The 14,927-nt window shown below is 37.2% G+C and overlaps 2 protein-coding genes and 1 non-coding gene across 4 annotated transcripts; 2 read left to right on the top strand and 1 right to left on the bottom strand.

Annotated features, from left to right (window-relative positions):
• On the top strand, nt 1-73 carry Trnak-cuu. The gene has a single exon. It is a non-coding gene; the product is annotated as a tRNA-Lys (tRNA).
• A 433-nt stretch (nt 74-506) lies between these two features.
• Nucleotides 507-2,367, top strand: LOC105393663. 2 transcript variants are annotated; one of them, XM_038112853.2, is made up of 3 exons: nt 507-654; nt 1,492-1,677; nt 1,855-2,367. In XM_038112853.2, exons 1-3 carry the CDS (start codon nt 618-620, stop codon nt 2,355-2,357), a joined length of 726 nt encoding a protein of 241 aa, XP_037968781.2. In that variant the 5' UTR covers nt 507-617; the 3' UTR covers nt 2,358-2,367. The 2 variants fall into 2 exon arrangements, with proteins under 2 accessions (XP_037968781.2, XP_011563759.3); XM_011565457.3 differs by having other exon boundaries at nt 1,852-2,367.
• A 563-nt stretch (nt 2,368-2,930) lies between these two features.
• LOC105393665 lies at nt 2,931-14,588 on the bottom strand. Its single transcript, XM_048633218.1, has 8 exons — nt 14,419-14,588; nt 12,388-12,457; nt 12,036-12,072; nt 11,346-11,626; nt 6,445-6,569; nt 4,146-4,335; nt 3,526-3,793; nt 2,931-3,287 (listed from the first exon to the last, which is right to left on the bottom strand). The coding sequence occupies exons 1-8, from the start codon at nt 14,471-14,473 to the stop codon at nt 3,099-3,101; spliced, it is 1,215 nt and encodes a 404-aa protein (XP_048489175.1). The 5' UTR covers nt 14,474-14,588; the 3' UTR covers nt 2,931-3,098.
• Between the last annotated feature and the right edge of the window lie 339 nt (nt 14,589-14,927).

Raw genomic sequence — 14,927 nt, 5'->3', positions numbered from 1 at the left:
GCCCGGCTAGCTCAGTCGGTAGAGCATGAGACTCTTAATCTCAGGGTCGTGGGTTCGAGCCCCACGTTGGGCGACTTCTTTTTATATTTTACCAGTGAATGCGGTGACATCTTGTGGTATGAAGTTGAACTTTTACTCCCTCAAAGACAGCAGCTAGGTTAGGTGTGAGTATCATCTTGTCATAGTTCTCATGTATTTTACTAGGTGGCGTTTATCACGAAACTTACGGTACGGATACTTAGTGAAAACCAGATGGCGCTTTTTTATTCACCTGCGATTGTTGACTCATTTGTCATCATCATCAGCCCGTAATCATCCACTGCTGGATATAGTTGGGATATAGGAAATTTATAAAGACTTCACTAAATAATGACAAGAAGACTTTATAGATGAATCTACGTTATGTTACTGTAGGTATGAATGTAATTTAATTACTTACTGACACCGTGTATTCGCACCTCATGAGCTCTGATAATCTCATCGGTTATGTCCGCAGATTGCTCCGGGTAATTGTGCAAACATCCTCGGCGACATCGTTTACTATAATTTGACTCGTTTCGTATAAAACTGGAGACGCACGCAATGTCACTTCTTTGGTGTTGTGTGTCGTCGGAAATATGACAGGGATTTGGATTTGTTGGATCGTTTTATCAGGTAAGTTCGAGTAGCAAACCCCTTTACCCATAGTTAATTATTACCCCCTTCAAAAACTAAAAACTCATAGCTTAGTCGTAAGAATTAAGTAGGTATACTGGTGTTAAGGAAAGTGTTTTAGCTAAATCCCCATATCATGTAGCTATTAATTGTGTCTAAGGACTTAGTGGTAGACGAAGATTTTTACCGAAGTGTCTTACCGGGCCTTACTACAAAAACTTATTTAAAACTTGTTAAAAAGTGTTTAAAGGTAGTGTTGTAAGTATGCAGTATACACACGATATTGTAAAATTTGATTGATAGTAGTTGTCTACCGTGTAGATATATTTTCCTATTACTTACTCGATTAGTTAATGCAGTTCCCACTAATTGATTCATGTGAATCGTTGATTGTTTTATTATTAAAATAAGTACGATGCGTTAGTCTTGATTAGTTATCATAATGAATTGGTAGTCCTTTATTATGTTGATGTTCCATTTTTGGAAACACAATAGGTGCTACTTAACGTGCAACCAACCTAATACAATCAAACTCAACAGTGTGTGCCATTTATTTATAGCACAGGATGTATACTTATATAACTACTGGCAGTTTTTAAAAAAAGAACAAATAAATTTTTTATGCTAACTAATTTTTTCAAAAAACTGCCTCTACCCACAGCACTACCAAACTTACCTCACGAGTAAATCTATGTACAACTATCTACATCCTGTATTTGTTTACGTGAGTCATTTTAGCGTAGTCTTTAGGTACATACAAACATGTTCAACAATTATAATGATCGTAACCAACAATTCTCAATTACAAACAACAATTGAGCGCAGAACTTGTTTCAGGTATAACACAATTAGTATCATCGGATATTTCCACAAAACTGGACTTTGGTAACGAAGAGGATGCGCTTACCGCTACTGCTGTAAACTCCACTCAGGATGATGATGTTGAAGTGAAACACACTATAGTGGTCTCAACCAAACTGAAGAATAGCAATAACAGGAGAGGCTTACACGGAGGAGGCAATGGTAAGAAAAAACCATAACTATAGAGGTAATGACATAAAACATGCAGTTTAGTTTAAATTTAACCAATATAGGCCCTTATCATTAATTTATGTATGGCTAGATTCGATAGTAGCCAATCATATGCAATGTTCCTCAGATATACTTACAATAAGTGATGATCGTTCTCTGTTCCAGAAGAAGAACGCTTCATAAACATTGGTAGAACCAACAGCAACAAGAAAGTAGACAGTGGCGAAGTCCCTGTCTACAGTGGCATGCGAGCTGTTGAAACAACCAAGATAAGAACTCCAGACACCAGGTACAACCACAAACCGCAAGTGTACCCTGATGCCGTCCTCATTAACAGAAACATAAGGGATGATTATGATGTCTACCCGAATGTAGCAACGCGCCCGCAACAGTGGCAGCCATCGTCTTTCTTCAACAACATAAACTGGTTAAACGCAGACAGTAGCTCACGAAACTATAATATAGCTAGAAGATTACAAGCCCCGTTATACCAAAATCGAAATACCCATAGTAATAAAAAGATAGAAGATGACGCCATGAAAGAATTTTACTGTAAAAGGTGCAGAGAACTGTCCGGTTTTAATGGTTGCAATCAGCAACGTAATAGTCCTTGGACACAGCCCACGACGCCTAAAGTGAAGATAGACGGAAAACTAGCTAAATTAAACTAATTGGTCAGTTCTTTTGTTTTATTAGTGAGTACCTTCTAAAAGAGGAAAAAAATGTTGGTTTGTAGAGTAAATGTAAACTAATCAAATATAAATTAACCTCTACAAGATTTTTTACCCAGAAATATTAAATTTGTATGATAGGTGAAATTTGAGCGAAGGGGGTGTATAAGCTTTCAATTCGGGAAAAATACTGAAACTCTGAAGTATGGGTCTATCCGTGATTTATCTTGGCACTGTTAGCAAACTTTTGAATGCATTTCGCTCACTATTAAGTAAACTAAAATGTACTCCATAGGAACCTATTCAATATAGATCCTATTAATAAACCTAAAACATGATGAAGTCCTAACCACTTCCATGGTCCTATCTCATAGAATAACTCCACAGATTTTTATTTCCACTATGTGTTGATTCTAGCGATAGCATGGTGTCATCAACATCATGCTCCGTCCATCGCAGCACAATGCAAAAAGATGTGATGGCGATAAAAAACAACCTTGACTTATGATTCCATGATACACAACTTAAATGCTCTAAACATGACGTAAGTTCAAGAATCATAATGCATTTGACTTCATATCGTATAACTATTTAATCATAAAGTTGGCAACATTATGTTTGATAAGAAAAATATAGGTATCTGAATGTAATATTTACATTTATAAACAATCTTGCACTTGTTGTTATTAGTTAAATTAAAAATACGTATATGTACATATTTTTTGCTTCGTCCGCTCTCATTTAGCTTTGGACTTTGTATTCGGTGACTTTCCCGTTGTCGTCGATGACGGTCTTGGCTTGCCTCTGGACTGTCTCTTTGCCGTTGACGTTGGTGGAGATGGATGATGAGAAGGAGGACACTGACTTGTAGCCGCCGGGAGGGGAGTCCGAGTCACTGAAGCTGCTCCGTAAGTTCACGTTTGGCATAGACTGGAAATGAAACACATTGTAGGTACACGTCCATGACAAAGTGTGTTAAAATGTGTCCCCATCTTCATGCAACAGCACAGGTAGTTTTGCATTTTTTACTTTAGGTGTATTAAAGAAAGCCAAGGTCTAATTAACTGTATTTGCGCTCCTCGGGTAAGAGTAGTGCCCAGTTAGTGAATGAATAACTTTCAAACAGAGACAACAATCTACCCTTCGATCATACGCTATTTACACTTACCGGATTTTCAGGATTAATGGCGGCGATCTGATGTCTGTAGTCAGGCCCGATGGCTCCGTAAGCAAACGCGCTATTATCCCCGAAACCTCCAGGATTCTGGAAGTTTCCTCCGCCATAGTTCCCTCCAGGGAACTGTGGGTTCTCAAACGGGACGTACGGGGCAAACCTGGTGGCGAAATTAGGAATATAACCCCCGCCAGAATAGTCGAATGCTCCCCGCGACGCCGCCAGAGCAAGCTGCTGGTTTTGTAAATTACGATTTATCATCCTGCGAATGATAGGAAAATGATCAATTACATTGTCAATCATGTAATTTGATATGAAATGCTATAAATATAATTGTGGAAGCTCATGTGAAGTAAAGTGCAGAGAAAATAAACCTGAAGTACTTATATAGGTCGGTAATGTCGACATGCAAGAATGACCGAAGAAGACGAAAAAACAAGATCAGAGAAATATTGGAAATAGGATGAAAGAGGAAATTATCATTAGGTCAATGACAAGGATTTTTATGAAAGTGTGTAGGGGTATTCTACTGTGCTCCTAAAGGTACTTCCAGTGCAAACAACCCAGAAGACCGTCACCGGAAGCGTCTCCAAGCTTCACATTATCGGTCTTACTCTTGGATGGAATTCTCGAGGTTCCTAATGAAATCTGGCACATAGTCGTTGACGCTATTGTCGTCATCGCCGCCGGGGTAGGGGGGGAAGCTGAAGTAGGGGGTGAAAACCGGGCCGTCCCGGGGCCCGTATGTCCCACTGTACCTATTGCCGTCAGTGTCCTGGTAGCTGTACGCTCCTACGCTGCTTCCTGGAAAAACATAAACGAACTGTTGTTAGATACCCAGAGCTTAGGGAAGTGCAAGTAAGTGACTATAATATGGCACATAACACATATGTCTTAGAGGAAGCTTATGTCCTGCAGTTAGATACGCGTTTAAAAATAAGAAGTAAACAAAAACTATTTTCAAACTCAGAATGAACTAACAAATAATACATCAAGTAATTATAACTTTACACATGTACACTTAAGTACTAATTGACGTGCAGTGCTCATCCGAGAGTCATTAGCTAATTGAGGGGAATCCCAGGATCGGTAACAACAACGAAAATGTGAAGCGCTGACTCTAGAAAAACCCATAACCTAAATCAGTATAAGTAGGTACATAATAATCAAAATTTGTAATTAGCAGAAGACCACTAACAAGCGCTAAAACACATACAATAAAAATTGAAACAGAGGTATAATTATATTTGTTACAAATTGTCCTAGGTTATTTCCACTCTAACGAAAGATGCAATGACATTAACTATTTTGTTTTACTATTGGCTTAGTTGAGAGCAATCTCGTAAGAGAAGTACTTAATATTATGTTCCTTTGTTCCTTGGTTGAGAGGACTCATCGTAAAAATAATCAATATTTCAATACACTTAGATCTTCATATTTTTCAGCCTTATTTCAGGGTGATAGAGAACGATGACCGAATGGCGTAGATGACGACCGAATGGCGTAGTGGTTAGTGACCCTGACTACTGAGCCGAAGGTCCCGGTTTCGATTCCCGGCTGGGCAAATATTTGTGTTAAACACAGATATTTGTTCTTGGGTCTTCTATGTGCCCGTAAAATGGTTTGCCCTATTACATTGGGACTAACATTACACTGGCGAAAAGTGGGTGCCGCAATGCACCTCTGCCTACCCCGCAAGGGAGTACATTAGTACAAGGCATGAGTGTTTGTTTGTTTTTGTTGTTTGATAGAGAAGGGTTGGTGTTTTATGCTGAAGAAAATGATTCAGGTGGTCATTACAAACTTAGTCATAGACATCTAAAATGAGATTTTCATCAATATTTTTACTGTCAGAATTATTGGTCAAAGTTTATGACCAATGAAATGGCAATCATCAGTCAACACTCGTTAAATAGCAGTTTGTGAAGCTGATAACTATCGAATGAGTAATGGAACTAATGGACGAGAGACCTTTTAATAGGTTTCTTCAATCGACTCACAATTTTTCTGATAATATACTTATATATAGTTTCTGAACTATACGGACATCCGTACAACATGTTTTACAAACATGTTTTCACAACGATTTTCGGATTCAAAATGTATTGAATTTAACACTAATTACTCCATAAATGTTACTTAGTTTTGACTTCGCGATAGGGCTCCTGTGCCTTGTTTGAATTGGCTTTTATTCGCACAATGATGTCATAATTATCACCTAACAAGCAAGCAATGATTTACATACTATACATATACTGTACATAGTAGAATATCGCTATATAAACCCACACTATATACACATACAATATGTATCAGCGTACCTAGCTAGGGTACTTACTTACACTAGCTATGCTATAAATATTTAAAAATAGGATGTAAATAATATTACTTCATGACTTTATTTCAATTATAAAAACAAAAGTTTAAGGGGTACGTGTGGGTTTGTTGCTTTTTCACCCAAAAAGTAATAAACTGTGTAAAACTTTACACTAATGCAGCTTTTATCTACTTACACGAAAATACATACCTACAAATATACAAAATGTTTAAGTAAGCCGAATTTATTTCAATCAGCTCTTCATTATGAACAACTTATGTTCTAAGAATTTCCAGTATACTTGGGGCTTTCCCGGCGAAGAAAAGCTCGCGGAAAAGCGCGGCACGTATGCAACTTATGTAGTTTTTCAAGTATACTTGAAAAACTGAAAACATATATATAATATTGGTAGATGATGTACTTACACATATACTTATAATTATTTTAAACATCATGTTTCTTTGGGAAAGTTGTTCAATTTCACCAGTAGATCATGAAGTAAAATCTTTCAGGAGCATATCATTTACACTTCGTACTTTTGAATGTTACAAAGCAAATTCAAATAAGTAGGTAAATAATATTGAAAATTGACTTACCATTGGTCCCAGACATTTGCAGCACCACCACGGCGATGCAAGCACAAACTGCGACAAACTTCATGTTGATAAGACGTCGTCCGGTCGCCACTAACCAACCGCGACTAACAGCCGTGACTAAGATCCTTTATTATACTTCCAATAACACTTCCAAGGGTCACTCTACCTTTGCAAAAAACGAGCGAGGGCTGGCGCGCCATTGGTAAGTCTAATGCGACGTAATAGAGTTGTGGTTAGCGTAGTAATTCTTGGTAACTTCGTTTGACGTAAGCTGGAGTGTTGTAGGTCATAAAGACGCGATACACTGAACAGGTTCACTTACTTTACTTAATTGAGTTCTCTAATTAAGTGACGTGAGTTATGCGTTTGGTTTAGTAAGCATTTCCAGACGATACAAATTAGGTACGTATTGTTCGCCGTGAAAGCCAGGTAACTTGGACAGTGATAGAATAGAAGAATGTTATAAGTGCAAGTGATAAAAATAAAACGCAAATTGTGAAAAAACACGCCCTGAAATAGGTATATGAAACACTTATTTTTTTAATGATTTCATTTGATAGAATATCTCGTGTGTCGAAGAGTGAAATTTTCATACTTATGTGTATTATATAAGTACTCCCTAATATGTATGGGTCCAGCCAAACTCGTCCCATTCCACACTCGACCCGGCCACACTCGACCCGAATTTCTAAAATACGATATGGTCTAGGTACTTTTGTTGAAATGTATGAAATGTACTGTCAGCCACAAGAGTTTTTTTACTGAAATTATAGTTAGGTGTTTTATGTGCTGATTAATTCAAACAAAAGTAATAATTTGTACTTTTAATCATTTATTTATCATTTTCTATAAACATTATTAGTAGGTAACACATGTTTTGAATTATAAACGTAATAAGTAATAATAAATATTAACAAAATAAGTAACTATTAATAATTATGTGTACTAAAATCACAGTTACACAAAATATCGTTACAATGAAATATGTATAAAATCCTTTTTATAAAATCCGTTTGCTGTTTATAAAATTATAATTACTTCGCAGTAGCCCTTGCTTATCAAATGTATAAATTACAATACAAGTAAATGCGCGAAAGAGATGGATGCAGGCCATCCAAATCTTGACCATTGTTATCGATAACCGGTTTATTTCAGGCTAAAATAATGAGAAGGGTAAACTACCTCTCTCTGTTACTGAGGTCAAACTTAGGCTAGTTTAGTCAACATATTTCTTATATATAAGTTATAATCACTTTATATGCAATCAATTAAGAAATCCATAAACATTTTCTGTCAACTGTACTTTGCGATAAGAAAAAAAATACAAACAAAAATGAACCTTATCGAAATTATGAAATTCGGGTCGAGTGTGGCCGGGTCGAGTGTGGAATGGGACGAGTCTGGCTGGACCCATTCTCTATACACATTTAGGTAGTTTTGGGAAATATGTAGTTGTAGGTTTATTGGGAACTGATGCGTGATTCATTATAAACTGGCTGATACTATCAGAAGATCAATTAGTTTGGGTTATACCAACCGTGTTTTTACTTATCATCGTATTATGAAAAGTACCCAGGTGATATAGTTTTTTTCAAATCTTTCAACGGTGTTTACCTTTTCAATAAATGAATCAAGAGTTCTAATTTTAGTTCATTTGAAGTAAACGATGCCATAACAAGTTTGCACTTTTATCAATGTTTCAATTACATTATGATAAAGGGTGAAGGTGAAGGCCATCGATTGATAATACATTATTGAACCTCGATAACAGGGTTATAATCTAGCTATATTGAATATTATGTACTTACATTGACCTACAACATATATTTTCATATAGCTGTTCCCGCGCGCTTCGCTTCGCCTTAAAAAGTTTCCTATGTTCTTTCCTAGGGTCTAGACCGTATGTATACCAAATTTCATTCAAATCTGTTCAGTAGTTTTGGCGTGAAAGAGTAACAGACAAACAGAAGGACAGATAGACAGACAGACAGACAGACACAGTCACAATCGCATTTATTATATTAGTAAGGATAAGGATGACGTGTGTGTACCAAAAGTACAGCCGAAGATCGGCGAAAGTAGCGGACATTAGTGGGGAATCTCTGCACCACTGGGGTGCCAGAGGGTTTTATAATCAAGATAGAGCTTAACCCCCAAATTCATAGAGCTACTTGACACTTTACAATAGGTTTAAACTTGGCGTTGTGATTATACGAATTTCATCTTTTTGACTGACGTAAAGAGTCAAATTCGTGTGTTCAATGTAAATTTTAACCTTGTTGTAAATTTAAAATACGGTCTATAAATTTGAGGGTTAGGTTATAATTAGAATTTAGTTTGCAATCTCAGATCCTAAGTATCAGAGCATCTCTAATACTTAGGATCAATTGTTTTAATAATTGCAAAAAATAAGATTAGCATCCAAGACAATATCGGCATTAATTGCCTTTAATGAACGTTGTACAACCCACACCCACCAATTATAGATAAGTTAATTATTCCATATGCATAATAATAACTATTTATATGCTCCAGTGTATTACATTGTTTTCTTCGTCGGTTGTGCGTTTGATTCCCCATCCGCTAGACTAATAGGTACAGTTGAATTTTTACATACAGATGGATTGGACCTCTATCATAAAATTCCCTACTTTTTATCTCGAAATTCTGGAAATCTTACTTTTATAGGAGGAGCAAAGCTCGTGGGCTAAAGGCAGTAGGTGGTTAGGTGCCATCATAAGAAGTAGATTGACAGACAGATGGATGGTGTGATAAGAGCGAGCGGCGCGTGAGGCACGACCGACTGCGGTTGTCGGCATCCTGCTCCTGGGGGTCACTTTACCCTACGAAATAGTAAGTTTTGGACCGTTGCGCCCTTAACTAAGGCTCTATTCTGTAGTATTAAAATGTAAGAAGTAAAGACTACGTGAAATCTCTCGTGTGTTCGTTTTAGGTCAAGCTAGACTAACCCAGCTGGTCGAATTCGTTTGTTTTTGTTACGTCTTCAGGTTCGACGGAGAAATATAATATTTTCTTATGAGAGTTGTTTTTCCACGCGAGTCCGCGTTGTTCTATAAAACTAGGCAACAAGTAAAGACTCTCGTTGTTGACGCCATCGGCAATATTGAAATAAGAAAATTTAACAGCCCATCACAATATGACCAACTAAAAACGTAAATTTAGTGGACAAATTTTATATAAAACATATTTTACTTTAGGGCGTTTCCACCAAGCTTTGTTGTAACAATTTTTATAAATACTGACTAAAACTTTCGTACCTTGAGGTTGTTGCTCTTCATTGTTTTTTCTTCTTTAGATCTTTATTTAATTTGCCAAGTTCAACGTTTTGGCCATAAAACTTGTTTTAAACCATTTGTTAAAAAACAACATCATTAGAGTCCATAACGGTGCTGCTAACTATACATCATAAAAGTACTTAAACTATACGTCATAGTCATTGTGATCATTTTTAAATTATTTTGTGCATCTGTGTAGTACTTTATTCTGAATAGTTGCTAAAACTAAGGTTCAGTTTCAGATTCTAAAAATTGAAGTGTGAAGTCCTAATTTACCAAAAGCAAAAATGTTAAAACATTGGTTTGACAACAATTATGTGTGGTCTTAGGTAGACTTGGTTAACTTTCTAAACTAGTCATAGTAAACTCCTTTACATTTTATTAAATTCGCCATAACTCTTGCTATTGACCCAAAAACTCTTAAAATATTCAGTTTCTACATTAGTCCCGAGACTAGGTTTTACACCCCGGGGCTACACGCAGGTGTCGTCAAGGAAAGTAGAAAAGAAACTGAATATTCTGTTCTTAGTTCTTTGCGACCATTTCCCGCCACGCTCGACCTTACTTACTTCGATGAGCTAGTTTCTTCGCGATGGTTATGTTGGGTTGTAGATACTTTTACCTAATCGTTAATAATCGATATGTTACTAAAATAACAGAAGAAAATCTGTTTGCCGCTAACTCTGCGTTTGCAGCTTATCGGTTTAGTGTGCAGAGTATTCAGTTTGATAGTTTTGCGCTCACTCTATGCAATTTAAAAAGGCTAACAATCTGTCCTCTGGGAAGGCAGCCAACGTTTTGAGGCTGCGACCGAGGAGCCTTAGGGAATATTCACGAAGAACGCGGATTACTGCCGCTGCCGAAATGGACACTTTGCCAGCGCCTATCAGCACTGGTTCAGCAAAATATGAGATCGAGCTTTCTATGCCAGTCTGATAGTTTAGCACTTAGGCGGTTAATTAATAGATCTCACTACTTATTTATCGAACTAGGTATCTATACAAATAATTTTCATAGTGAACCTACGAGTCGACTCCCAGTGTTTTTCACGTCCACCACGCACGGCAGCAACATCGGCGCATACGCCTGCATTTTAAAAATAAGTGGCAATGTCGCAAGAATGAAAACTTGCTCATAGACTATTAAGTAGACTTTGTGTATACGAAAGAAGTTGTTACAGCCTAAAGGTTAACGCAGGTTTAATGGTTTGCTCATAGATTGGGCAAGAGTAAAATGATGTTCTGGGGATGAACGAAAACACACACATGTAAATACTACAATACATTTATTAAAGATCTCATATTTACTACTTCACTAAGGTTAGAGATCCAAAATTGTGACGTTGTTGTTAAGACGAATGACAGTATCATTTTACAAATCAATATCTAAACCTCTATTCATGGCATTTCTTGAAAGAATTCTTTTGGAAGACAATATTCTGCTGCAGACTAATTTCTCTACTGAACTTATTATTCCGGTTTAACCAAACCATAAGCACTGTATCTACACTACTAATACAAACCTAATAATTCGCTAAATGCCTTCAAAGAACGTCATTCTATCTAACTACTAATTTCCTCAATCCAAACATCAATGGCCGTTTACTGCTTCAAAATCTGGTTCGCGGGGATGTTCTGTGCGGTGACACGTCCGTTGACGTTCTCGACCTGTCTGCCGCCGGCGTGGAGCACCTCGCGGCCGTCTTGGTCAGTGGAGGAGGACACGAAGGTGGACCTGGCCTGGCCGTACACCTGGCCGCCGGCGGGAGCGCGCAGCTCGCTCACCTGCACGTTGGAGAAGCCCGGAGGCACGCCCACGAAGCCTTGGCCCGCCGGGAACTGGTTGTGGATCAGGATGGCGTGCCCGGGGTTGCCTACGTTTAATGGCTGTAAGTAAATGAGGCGTTTTATTTATATGTGCAGTGGCTGGTAGATAAACCTGACCTCTCGTAGGACTTTGCTCAACGGACGGGGTTAGGTTTCTGTGCAGCTAACTGTACATTGGTGGTTAGGAGATGAGATAGGATCTGTTAGATATGAGCGACATCTATTTTGTATTTGTTGATTTGTAGGTCAAGGTATGGTTTACATGTAGGCGCCGAAAGACGTGTGATTAATGGACCATCTTTTCGTATCCGAAACTGGAACTTTGCATGTATTATTTAAAATATACAATAAGTGTAAGAAGTGCCAAGTTTGGCAGTAGTTTATTATATTATTAAACATCAGTGTACAGCTATTACCGTTTGAAAAATAATATACATAATTATAATAAACAATATGTATAAGTACTTACAGTCAGGCCGAATCGCTCGCGATGTCTTTCGGCTAATCTGTAAATAATGAAAGAATTCTAATAAAATACTAGGTCCTCTACTTTATTTCAATAACTAAATTATAATATTTTTCAACCTCCTGTATTATTTATACGTCCGGTGCACCATGGGCAGTCAGCGACTAACGTTAATCCGAGTGGCTATAGCTATAGATATAAATGTATATATATATATATATATATATATATATATATATATATATATATATAATATCCTGACACCACGATGAAAACCCCAACCGAGCTCTAGAGTTTCACCGACACGATAAGGAGAATATTTTGATTTGTATGTATTAGTGTGAGGGGTACTTACAATCTATGTACTGTGTCCCAGTCACCCACGGAGGCCGCTGAAGCGATGTCGTTTTGCCGGTACGGGAACGCTGGAATGAGTAAATTTGCCTTTATTAGCACTCATGTTGCTATCGATAGAATAAACATAGGTACTTATTATAATAAGTTTACATAGTAAAAAATATAATTGCAAATAAAAATGCAGGATCACAGAGCCATATCTAATTGCGATTTAATATTGTATGACTTTCAGAGTAGGTAGTATACCTGAAACGACCGAGGGTGTTGACAGTGGAACGTTAAATCTTTTTTAAATGTGTTTTTGCAATAAAAATTTACAAGTGAATACCATTATTGCGAATAATTTTATGCATATTATTCACTAAGACTAGGAAATTCGACAGGCTTAATCCTACGTATTATACAGAGTGTCCAAAAATTAAATTGTTTTGATATTTTAGAATTAAAAAATTGCAGCATGTGGGTCTGACCACATTTTAGCTCATAATAGCATTTTATCTACACTTCGAAAAAAGTATTGCCAAAATTCTAGAGATTGTTATAGTAAATACCAAACTGGGTCATAGAGTCTATATTTTCGAAAAAAGCTTTGCGTGTGCGTTTTAAAATTGGTCATGCATCTTTGTTTTTTATATATATACTTTACCTCTGAATTTAAAACTAGTACAAACAAAGGTGTTAAATAAATATTTTTTTTATTAGAATCTTTATTTAGAATCATCTTTTATTATATTTCAAGCTTTATGACAACTTTGTTTGATGTTTTAAGTGTAGACCTATAGTGAAGTAAAGTGGTTTTTATTAAAAAGCCAAAAATGTGGTCGGCCTTGACCTTAAGGCCACAGTAGTATAAATTTGTATTGCAAGATGCTTGACAGTGTCTGTGATGTGATGTGATGACCATCAGGGTAAACAACGGATTTACATACCGATATTCTTATTTACATTTAATAATAGCATCTTGCTTCCGTATTTTAGCAGAAATCGGCTACTTCCTTTTTTAAGGTGATAAAAAAATTGGGGGCATCCTTGTACCGGTGCGGTGCAATCGCTACAGTGACTTGCATAAGCTCACCAGGCCCTGTAGCACGGGACGCTATTAAGACGTGACAAAAGTTCTTCGTCGTGCTCGCTCTTGAGGCTGCACGATGTGAGTGAGCGCGATGCACAACTCTTGTCACGGCTTAAATGCTAACGTACTCCAGGAGTAGTTAGAAAATTATGAAAGTTACGCAGCTTGAAAATTTACTAACATTATAAGTAGTTGGGCTTTGTCACCGTGATGAAAGAATGACCCGGACCGATTTATGTTTAAAACCGCAGTGAAAGCATTAGCAAGTCAGATTATCACTGCCCTGGGTGCGCTGGTGGTTACTTTCACGGATTCATCAATCATAGAATATCAGCCTTAACCGTCAACTGAATGGGTCATCCTGATCAGTTCCTTTCCAGTAGGGTACTCTAAATTATTATTTCAGACCTCTTGGTATCTAAACCAGTAAAAATACCAAAAGCTGAATAAATATTACTAACTATACATTATACACCTTGTGTTGTGTGTGACGTATGTTAGACGTGGCTCGTTATGCTCTGGTACGGCTAAAGTTGCATTCAAGCTGACTAAACAATTGTCATAAAGTCTGATATAAAACTGGCTGACCCCATCGCGGGCAGTAACCTCTGGTTGTGTTTATTGGCCACCCTGTAAATGCACTGTTATGCCGATGCCTAACATTAAAAATATACCTACTTTCCGTTTATTTATCCCCTTAGTGCATTAGGAAATTGATTCGATACTTAAACCAATTTCAAAAACTTAGAAATTTTGTATTTTAAGAAGCTTTCTTTGTCTTGCCTTGGTTATAAGATTTATTCATTACACTAAAAAACACCAAAATATCAAACCAATTAAAAAAAATATTTCATGATTGTGTTTATTTGACAACATCACTTTTTTATAAGATTACACAAAATAGATTAATCTGTTCACTTTAACTTCAAATTTTCCGGCCAGAGCTCCAAAACTCACCTTGCACGGCGACCAACAATACAGCGACACACACCACACCACAAATTTTAGTCATTTTGGGGAGAAGGAAAAAAAACTAATTGTTTTATTCAAAAAACGAAAAACGAGTGCGTGGTTTGCTGGCGAAACTTGGAAGCGCCGACACCGAGTGCCTCCGCTCAGGCCGCCCCCCTGCTTATATTATCCTTCGCAAACACTTCGCTAACTATTCGCCAATGGTCTTCATTAACTTTTCTTTAAACGCTTCGTTACGGTTTCCACAATAGATATTTGTCTTTGCCTGATGACGTCAGTGGTAGGCAAGAATACCACCGTTTTGTGAAGTTTTTTTTTCAGTTTGGTTGATCTGTTGCTGAGTAAATATTTTAAAGACGAATACCGCTTTCTAGGTCATCTACTAGTGTTTTAGCGTAAACTACAGTAACTGCGTAGGACACGTTACTAAAATCTTATTTGTCAGCCCGAAACTGTTACAGCTAGGTACCGTACTTTAGAGATCGACAATCCTG

This window comes from Plutella xylostella, chromosome 5 (genome assembly GCF_932276165.1).
Source record: "Plutella xylostella chromosome 5, ilPluXylo3.1, whole genome shotgun sequence".
Classification (NCBI taxonomy): domain Eukaryota; kingdom Metazoa; phylum Arthropoda; class Insecta; order Lepidoptera; family Plutellidae; genus Plutella; species Plutella xylostella.
The sequence above is the reverse complement of the archived record's forward strand: the minus strand, read 5'-3'. Positions and strand labels throughout refer to the sequence as shown.

Coding starts and splice junctions, on each gene's coding strand:
- LOC105393663 (XM_011565457.3), top strand. CDS start 618: ATGACAGGGATTTGGATTTGTTGGATCGTTTTATCAG. Junction 655..1,491: donor TTGTTGGATCGTTTTATCAG/GTAAGTTCGAGT, acceptor AACTTGTTTCAG/GTATAACACAATTAGTATCA. Junction 1,678..1,851: donor CTTACACGGAGGAGGCAATG/GTAAGAAAAAAC, acceptor TCTCTGTTCCAG/AAGAAGAACGCTTCATAAAC.
- LOC105393665 (XM_048633218.1), bottom strand. CDS start 14,473: ATGACTAAAATTTGTGGTGTGGTGTGTGTCGCTGTATTGTTGGTCGCC. Junction 4,336..6,444: donor GCAAATGTCTGGGACCAATG/GTAAGTCAATTT, acceptor ATGTTTTTCCAG/GAAGCAGCGTAGGAGCGTAC. Junction 3,288..3,525: donor CCATTAATCCTGAAAATCCG/GTAAGTGTAAAT, acceptor TTTCATTTCCAG/TCTATGCCAAACGTGAACTT.